At 28.0% G+C, this 10,424-nt stretch overlaps 1 protein-coding gene across 3 annotated transcripts; it reads right to left on the reverse strand.

The window, feature by feature from the left end:
* Nucleotides 1-3,564: 3,564 nt before the first annotated feature.
* On the reverse strand, nucleotides 3,565-9,421 carry LOC100211601 (proton-coupled zinc antiporter SLC30A1). 3 transcript variants are annotated; one of them, XM_065818385.1, is made up of 4 exons: nucleotides 9,101-9,421; nucleotides 4,396-5,276; nucleotides 4,037-4,295; nucleotides 3,565-3,951 (listed from the first exon to the last, which is right to left on the reverse strand). In XM_065818385.1, exons 2-4 carry the CDS (start codon nucleotides 5,206-5,208, stop codon nucleotides 3,779-3,781), a joined length of 1,245 nt encoding a protein of 414 aa, XP_065674457.1. In that variant the 5' UTR covers nucleotides 5,209-5,276; nucleotides 9,101-9,421; the 3' UTR covers nucleotides 3,565-3,778. The 3 variants fall into 3 exon arrangements, with proteins under 3 accessions (XP_065674457.1, XP_065674458.1, XP_065674459.1); XM_065818386.1 differs by lacking the exon at nucleotides 9,101-9,421 and adding an exon at nucleotides 7,294-7,578; XM_065818387.1 differs by lacking the exon at nucleotides 9,101-9,421 and adding an exon at nucleotides 7,159-7,575.
* Between the last annotated feature and the right edge of the window lie 1,003 nt (nucleotides 9,422-10,424).

Consider the following 10,424-nt stretch of genomic DNA (forward strand, 5'->3'; position numbering starts at 1 on the left):
CCTCCAGGTTCTTGAATCAAGAATAACGGGTGATGACAAAAAAATGAGAGTGCGTTCAATTTAAATTTGCATGTACTAATACCATTTGCTGTATATATATTTTGTATGTATTTTATTGCAAATTTATTCTAGTTTTAAATTAAAAAAAGTCATTAAAATTTAACGACTTAAAATCAAAATAAACAAATGTAAGCAAGAGCTTCTCCGTGAACGTGTGTATGGATTTTACATGGACAATAAGCAAAATGGTAAATATTACACTTATTGTCATTTTAAAGCAGAAAAAATACCAAAAGCAACCATATACCGTATAGTTGAACGCGCAGAAAATGGAATCGGAACTCAAAGCGTTAAAGAAAGTGGTCGAGCCGCAAAAAAAATGACGAAGAAGAACATTATCAAGCTAGTGTGTTTCTTCAATGTTTCTTCAAAACATTGAAGAAACACACAGATATTAAATGCAAAAAAAAAACAAAGATTCCATTAAGAACAGAGTCACATAAACGCAAAATAAGAACCAGATGCAGTCGGTTATACGAAAAATATAACGATTGGATAATTGAAAATGAATCTTATTTCACTTTGAAGCATAGCACCAATAACGGAAACCAAAATTTCTACTCAAGTAACACTGCTTTGACACCGCCAAGTGTAAAATATAATCCAGTTGAAAAATATGAGCAAAAAGTGTTGGTCTGGATTTGCGTTTCGGCTAAAGGTATTTCTATACCTTTTTTTGTACCTTCTAAGCAATCACTCAACCAAGAATTATACCTGAGCGAGTGCATCAAAAAAAGACTTGTTCCTTCCATCAAAGCAAATCATTTAGACAACAATTATATATCTTGGCCTGACATAGCAACATCACATTACGCAAAAACTGTAGTGAAGTATTTCAGACAAAATAACATCAATTTTGTTGAAGAGGAAGACAACCCTCCCAACGTACCTGAATGCAGGCCTATTGAGGACTTTTGGTCGAAACTATTGATCAACTTTGCAATAGAATAAATCCCTATTAAACGCAGTCTCATTTTTTTGTCATCACCCGCTATGTGCTCTTCCATCACAATAGTTTTCTTTTTATTAAAAAATTTAACGGTCTGGTCTTTTTTGCCATCAAAATACAATACCTTTACTTTGACTTCACTAACTTTCAATTTATCCCTGGCTTTCATGCGCTTACCTCTTATCTTGCTTCGGTCAATAATATATTTTTTGTCACCATTTGAAATAATGCCAATATCTTCAAGTACAGCTGATGCTAAAGCTGCAGTAGATTTGTCTAAGAGTCCACGGCGGTCGCAGACTAATGAAAGAGAAGGGAGACACAATCGCATTTGCAGATATATCAAAGAATTTAGCTAGTTTATCCTAATAGAACTGAAAGTTATTTTTTTAAATTTCTTTGTCATCAATTGGAGTTTTTTGCATCTTTTTGCTTTACTCAATTAGGTTAGAAACTCTCTTTGTCAATGATGTAAATTATGACACAGTAGGTATGTTACATTCTTCCCAAATTTTTAAGACCTGCATTGCTGTTGAAGCTGCTTCAATTTTTTTGTTGTTGTTTTTGTCCAGGAAATTTCTGTAAAATTATATTATATATTTAACTTTAATATTATTTGAAAAAATGATATGAAGTATAGGTTGCTTACATTTTCTCGCAAATACATGATATGCTGCATCACATCTAGTCCTGTTGGCAGTTGCACCTCAGAGAGCGGCTTTGAAAACCCAAAGAAAGTATGATCTGTTTTAGATCTTAACATTCTATTTACTAAAATATATTAGCAAAGTTTTCATATATTATAATATTATCATAGTATAAGTAAACATAGCAAAGTATTAAACTCTATATAAAAAATAATAAATTATATATAACAAGGCAACACAAACCATATTCAATTAATCAATATTCTTAATAACTATAATATACATTATAAAAAATTCAATAATAAATAATATTATTTTTTACAAACAAAATATTCTTACTAACATTTAAAAATATGGTTGGTATTGCAACTTTGAGTAGAGCATGTATTTTATCGAAATTTATGCCTAATGTTCAATTTTTTCAACTGAAATATTTTTCTTTTAAATGTGTTTTAAAAAACAAATTTCAATAACTTTTTTAATACAAAAGCGATTACTTTGGTCATAATACTAATGGATAATTCAAACATACCTAATGTTTCCACTTTTAAACTTCTACTTAAAAAAAATTTTTAATGTAAAATTTGCGCACCCAATAATAAGTAGTGTTAGTCAAAATTTTTCTCATTTCGATCTCTTTTTTTTAATTTTCTTATAGCTTCTTTAACACCCCTTCCTTGTAACCATTTGTACGCTTTTGTGTAACCTCCCTCCCTCCATACCTCCACACAGAAGATCCGTAAGAAAATATAAATAATTGCTAACACAGGTCAACAAAAAAATAATTTTTTCTGGTTCCGAGAAAACAATTTGTTTTTTGTATAGCGTTTTTCATTTTGATTTCAAATATGCAACTCTTTTTTTACCATCACGTCAAGTTGTAAAGATATTTAGGTTCAAATCTCAAGTATTTAGGGTAAAGTCCCTAATATTGTCAAAGAAAAAGTTATTCAAAAGTATGTCAACCTGGGTCTCAAAAGAAGCGTATTTTCATAGAGATTTTAAAAATGTTATTCATTTGAAATAAAAATAAGTATTTTTTAAATTATTGCTGAAAAGCATTCTGTTGAAATTTTTTGAGTCTTTAGCAATTTTTTACATAATTTTTTTGTTAATAAATTTTTTGGAAAAATATTTATGTTTTCTAAAATCTATATGAAAATATGCCTCTTTTGAGACACAGGTTGACATACTTTTGAACAACTTTTTTTTCGACAATATTAGGGACTTTATCTAAACACTAAAGATTTGAACCTAAATATCTTTACAACTTGACGTGATGGTAAAAAATGAGTTGCATATTTGAAATCAAAATGAGAAATGCTATACAAAAAACAAATATTTTGCTCGGAACCAGTAAAAAAAAATTTTTTGTTGACCTGTGTAATCTACTTTCACTTTTGTTCATTATGATTATTTGAACATTTAAACAAATCTCTATTTTCTACAAACATCAAGTATTTAAAATGTCTCGAAGCAATGTGCTAAGGTATTGTTTTTGAGTTCGTATGCATGCAAATGTGACCGTCACATTTTTTCATATTTAATTTTTAATGCCAAAATCCATAATAGTAATAATAATCTATATACATTGCCTGAGTTCTTGTTTAGATTACGTTTTAAGACAATTTGTAGCCAATAACCATGGTAAATAGCTTAAAACATTCGCTATAAAGGATGGAACCTCTAATGAAGAGGGGACTTTCAGCTAAATATTTTGTTTATTAACCGCATCACTTCAAAATTACTTCGGGTATGTATTATTGGCGAGATAAGCAATGTACATTTTTTTTTTCTTCTAGTAGACAGCATTTAATGCCTATGTGGAGAAATTTTAATTTATACTTGGGTTACCAAATATGGTTAAATTTGAATAATATGAATAAAACTCAAGTAAAACACATAATATCTTAAAATCTTTATTAATAACAATAAAGCTAATTTATTAACATAATGAGGTAGAATTGTAAAATATTTACTAACTATAGACAAATAGAAACAAGCAATGACAAATTGACACACGACAACAATTGACAAGTGTCAATTTGTATTAATTGCAAATATATTAACTTAAATTTAAAATGATATTAATTATTAAAAAAAACAAATTTAAAAAAATCGATTAAGTAGCAAGTGCTGCTTGATTAGTTTTTACCAACTGATTCGGTGATTCATTTCCATCTTTTTCGCCACAACAAGTGCGCTCAGCGCAGTCCTCTTTACATTCAAGAATGCAAGAAGTGTTGATATTAGGTCCGTGAAGAAACTCTGGCTGTATAGTTGTTGAATGAATACCTGAAAATATAGAAAAACAGCCAAAATTTTTACTCTATGATTGATTTTTAGCATTTTGCTTCATTCATAATAGTAAGAAACAAACCTTCATTGTGGAAGAACTCTTTCAATTGGTTAGCAATTGTCATATAATCATCCAATGTATTACATTGAACATGAGCGGAAGCGATAATTTTGTTTCCTGCCAGCTGCCAAATATGAAATTCATGTATACTAAGAACTTGAGGCACTTGCTCAACAATGCGCTCCTGTATTTCTTGAATTTTTATGTGTGTTGGAACTGTCTGCATAAGAATCAAGGAAGATTCCTTCAATAAGGGAATGGAAGTTTTCAAAATAATCATCTAAAATATATTTACTAAATAGGTAATACATCAAGATTATATATAAAATTTCATTTAACAGCATACTTAAATTTTACTAAAAACCACCAAGGTAACTTACCACCATAATGATACTCATGCCTGGATCAACATAGTAAGTCCATTTTCCATTTACGTAAATGATGATCAATGCACTGACCATGACAATTACCGATCCTAGTGCGTCTCCAAGTACATGCAAATAAACACCACGCATGTTTAACTGTGATGCTCCAGTTAGTTTCTTTTCAGTTGAGACTGTTTGAAAATTCATTTGAACGACTTCAGTATCTGCGGTAATACCATTTTTTAGGTCATCAACCATTAGTGGTATACCAGAAAAGTTTTCATTTACTTTATTATTTGACAATTTTCTTTCTGGAGATTCATGTGAATGCCCATGAGTAGCAGTTTTCTTGGAGGGTTTATGGTCATGTGAGTGCCCATGTCCACCGTGTGAATGTCCGTGTCCATGTTGATGAAAAAGCATAAGCCCAACTAAATTAACAACTAAACCAAGACCTCCAACAAGAAGAACAAGTTTTGGTTTATCAATAGGCTCCGAAATAACAATTCGTTTGAATGACTCAACAAGAATGGAAAAACAAAGGGCAACAAGAAATACAGCATTAACTAATGCCCCCAACACTTCAGCTCGAACCCAACCAAATGTATAACGACTTGTAGTTTGACCACGCTTAGAATAGCGCAAAGCCACATAACCAACTAAAAGAGATACTACATCTGACAACATATGGAATGAATCAGCAACTAAGGCCATAGAATTAGTAAGGTACCCTACAACTATTTCTACAATAAAGAATGTGGTTGTAAGCACCATCATTGAAACAAAGGAAACCTTTTGACTTAATTGACAGCATCTTGTCTTCCCCATTTCACAAAAAATAATTAGTTAAAGATGATTTCTTTGTTGAATTTTTTTCTTTGCTGTTAGCATGCGTTCTAAAAAAGCCAAAAAATTTTCACTTATCTTTTTTAGCCAAGTTAAATTTTTTACATTATTTTTCCATATTTAAGATTATTAATAAACAAAGAAGAACTAGTTGTTTACATTTTAAAGTAATTCAATAAGTAACAACATATTAAAAATTGAATTCATTGACTCTTTTCTTTCTTTTTTTCTTTTTATTAATTCACCTCCCCAAAGCCAAGAAAGCCACTACAGATGAAGAGGCTACTTGTGGTTATCACCCTCTCTCAACTCTATAACTCCGAAACACGAACCTTGACGAACAAGGCTGCTGCACGGAGAAACAAATTGAGCGCGGTACTACCAGGGACGTGGTGGGAATCGAACTCGGAACCTCTCGCTTATGAAGTGAGCGCTCTACCACTACACCACTACAGCATCACTCATCCCTTAAACATGTATTACTGACTACTTATGTATATAAGATAAAATGTTTGATGTTATATTTAAGCATTATTTTCTTTAATGCAGTCATCATTAAATTTAAAACTTTCTTTATTATTTTTTTTAAACTACTGATGGCCTTTAATAATGGCCCTTTACTAATATAAACGTCTCTTTATTAGTTAAAAATTCATATAAATTTTATAAGAAGCTTGAAAAACCAACTTTTTTTAATCAAGGCTTCTCGGCTTAGGACCAAAAATTTACTATAAATCAAAGATTACACCACTGTTTAGTAAACCACTGTTTAGTAAGCCACAAAGCCACTGTTAAGTAACAGACTCTTATAATAGTGCTCCTCAAATGTAATTTATAAGTTAGAAAATGCATACTAAAATGCATTTTCAGAACAAAATTATCTATTATCAGAACAGAACTATCAAAATTAAATTTCAGAACAAAAATAAGACAAATCAAGCTATAATATAATTGCCGTTATTTACATAAACCATAAATAACTACAAATATAAATTATTGCAATAATTTTTATTATTCATTTATATGTTTAATTTAATTACAAAAAAAAATTTAATTAATAAATAATAAACCATTTTACAGGATTTTATCCTCAATAGTCAGATTTATAATTATCACATTATATCTATAATAATATCACAAAAAAAAAAGCATGAAGACAAAACAGTAGAATAATAAACCTATGTTCAGCTTTAAAGGTAGATTTAATTACTAAAGATAATGCTGCTAACATGGTAGCTGGAATATAAGAGTTATTTTGCAATAGTTGGACATGTTATTATACATCTTGAAACTTATGTTAAAAACAATGTATATATATATATATATATACATTGTTAAAAAACAATGTGTATATATATATATATATATATATATATATATATATATATATATATATATATATATATATATATATATACAATATATACATTTTGCTTTGTTGTATGTATGTATATATATATATATATATATATATATATATATATATATATATATATATATATATATATATATATATATATATATATATATATATATATACACACAACAAAACAAATTCACTCCCAACAAGGTTGCAAACAACCACTAGTATCACAAAAATCAACCACTAGTCCACAGAAAACAACCACTAGTTAAGTTTCGCAAAAAACAACAAGAATTAAAGAACATGAAAGCAAAAAAATGAAAGCTAAAAGGCAAAAGAATTAAAAAAAAAAATTAAATATATATATATATGTTTAACTTTTTTTTAAATTCTTTTGCCTTTTAGCTTTTATTTTTTTGCTTTCATGTTCTTTAACTCTCGTGGTTTTTTGCGAAACTTAACTAGTGGTTGTTTTCTGTGGTACTAGTAGTTGCTTGCAACCTTGTTGGGAGTGAATTTGTTTTGTTTTTGCTTCTATTAAAAAAAACGATTGAAAAAAGAAAACATACTTTCCAATGAAACAACTATTTTTGTTTATAGCTTTTGTTTATATCAAAGTGATGATTACACACACATTTTGTATAGAGTAATATATTGATATAGATTAATTTAAATTAAACTGATATTGATTAATTTAAACTAACTTTATGTAGCATTCTAAGTAGCAACACAAAAACTCTTTTATTAAACTGTTGGATTTTCTAAGTTTTGCAGCCTTTGCCCAAGATAGTGTATAACCACAAACTCATATGTCATTCATACTGTTTTTATCTGAGTGCCAAGTGCATGTCATATCAATGTCAGTTATGTCCTGGTATTCCTTCTTTAAAAGTATTCTTAACAGTAATGCTTGACAATGACAATAATGAAAGAACAGAAACACACAGGTAGAACTGATCAACCATAAAAATCAATATTGAAGACTTTATAAATGCAATCAAATATATACAAATATATATAATATATACAAATATATACAATATATAATATATACAAATATATACAAATATATAATATACAATATATATACAATCAAACAAATAAACTTCATTCATTCATACTATATTCACTTATAGATGAAAGTCAAGTTAAGCATCTTAAAGACTATAAGTTGTGTATGAGTTATTAGGCTTGTGATAAGCGCCCAAAAAAAGGACAACTATTGCATGTGAATTTAGATTTGTTTGAAAATGCAATACAATTCTGGCATCCTCTCTACAGTATTTTATGATATCATTGGAAACATTGTGTCTACAAGAATATGGTATCATTGCGTTAAGGTGGATATGATTGCTATCCGCAAAATTAAGAGAAATATTTAAAAAAGTTTGATTTAGCAAATTATTTTGATATGTTTCAAATAAAATTGTAATTCCAGAATGCTTCTAACATTTAAAAAATATATAATCTAAATCGCTATATGATTGCTAACCTGAAACTTATTTAGATAAACAAACTTCTCAAAAAACACAACAAAAATAAATTAGAGCTTAAACTAACCAATATCTAAAAAAGAGCAAACATCAGTCTGCAATAGCCTCTCGTAGTCTGAAAAAATGAATTAGGAAGAGTAAAAGTAAAACAATTAAATTGAAAGTCTGTAATGTTGCTGCAATAGACACTCAGAATTGTTTCGAATATAATTAGTCTTGGTATTGACAGTTTATTAAAACTGTGATTCAAAAATTGAGATTCAAAACTAAAAGCTTTAAATCTCATTTTTTGCATAAGTAGTTTAAAAAAAAAAAAAATTTAATGTCTTTTTGTACCCTCTTTATGTGTTCTATAAAGCAAAATAACATTAAATTAAAATTTTTTTTTTAAAGATGCCAAATACTGGAAATTGTCTGGAAAAAAGTCCCTAATACTATCCAAACAATATGTCTTTAAAATTATGTAAATTTTAGTCTTAATAGAAGCATTATTATATAAAAATTATTATTTTAGATTTAATTGAATAAAAAATTTATATTTTTTAATATTTATGTTTTTAAGAAGATATTTTGCATATGATATTTTATTAGATTTAATACCAACTTAATTTTTATTCAATTTAGGTATCCAATAAATTAACAATACTTTAAGGGAAGGATTTTTTAATAGTTTGTTTATATTGTATATATAAGGGAACTATTATGGTAACAAAAATAAAGCCAGATGAAAATGACTATAAATATAAATCGATTGTCTACTACAGAGAAATATAATGCCATAATTCATGATAAAAAATAAGTTTAAGTCTAAAATTTTTAGAATCTTATATTTAACATTCAACATATAAAATATACATATCAAATGTTAAATAAAAAATACTCTTGAAATTTCATGATATAAATATGTATTATAGTTTAAATATTGCAACAAGAATATATTATTTGTAAAATTGTTAAAAATATTCAAAACACAATAAAAATATAAATTTTAAAAATTATTTATAAAATTACAACTCACTTAAACATTAGAAAAAATATTTTAGATTTAAGCCATCAACATATGCTTTTATTAGTAACGTATCCACTCCTTTTTTTTTACTATTTTATTGAGTACTGAGTACTTTTACATTAATCTTAAATTACTCTACTTTTCAAAAGTTTTTTTAATAATAACGGAAGCAATTTTCAAGTAAAAAAAAATTGGCAATAAATAAGTCACATTAATAGCTGCAACTATTGGAACGCAAAGGAAGCTCATTCGAAGTCAGAAAAACCATTTTAACTACTAAATCATAAACATTGTCTGGGCACTAAAGAGGTTTGTAGTCGCCAAATTCTTAAATTCGAAGTTTAGTGAATCCGATATTTTTATAAATCGTCGGCGGCGGTTACATGTTGCTTTCTTTTTTCCTATAAATAATTTGTGGAAATGTTAATTTACTGTATAAGAATATTTATAATTAACAGGTATTTTTATAAGTTGTCTAAAGTAAAACCAATTTTGTAATTGTGTGTGCTTGTGTTTGAGTGTGCGTGTGCGTGTGTGTGTGTGTGTGTGTGTGTGTGTGTGTGTGTGTGTGTGTGTGTGTGTGTGTGTGTGTGTGTGTGTGTGTGTGTAGGTGTGGTTAATTATTAGTTGTGTGACCAAGTTAAAGGTTGTTTATTAATTATGCCAACAATTTTTTGGCAATTTTTACCTTCAATTTTTTGGCATTCTTACCCTTGTCAATCTTTCAGAGACCTCACCCCCCCCCTCCCTCCTATAAAATCACATCGACATTTGATTACATCTTTCCCTAGTAAAATTAAAACAGATAAAAGTATCTTTTTTTGATCCTTTTTTTAAGTAGTTAATTCTATTTAAAACATGACGTCAACTTATCTCAACCTCCCACTCCACTTTTTAGACGCTCCCACTATTTTGTTTTCATAATTAATGGACAGCCCCTTAATTACAACTACATAGACAAACTAAATGGAAATAAAAGTTTTATACAAGCTTGTTTTGAAAATAATTTATACAAATTTGGCATAAAAACACAAAAATATATATTTGTTTTGATTGTTTTTTAATTGGTTTTTTAATTGGTTTAAAGTGGTTTTTACTGACATCATTTAAAAATGTAAATAAAACAAAACAGAAGATGTAAATAAAACTAGGCCCAAGATACTTAATTAATATGAGCTCAATATCAAATTATATTTAAAGAATTAATAATGTTATCTGAAATTCTTGTGGAGCATTTACGGTAGACTTCATTAAAATAGGTTTCAAATATATTTGACAACAGTCCTTGCTGTTCATGTAAATCGAGTTTATAAACATTTAAAGCTCCAAGTAA

This window comes from Hydra vulgaris, chromosome 14 (genome assembly GCF_038396675.1).
Source record: "Hydra vulgaris chromosome 14, alternate assembly HydraT2T_AEP".
NCBI classification, from domain to species: Eukaryota; Metazoa; Cnidaria; class Hydrozoa; order Anthoathecata; family Hydridae; genus Hydra; species Hydra vulgaris.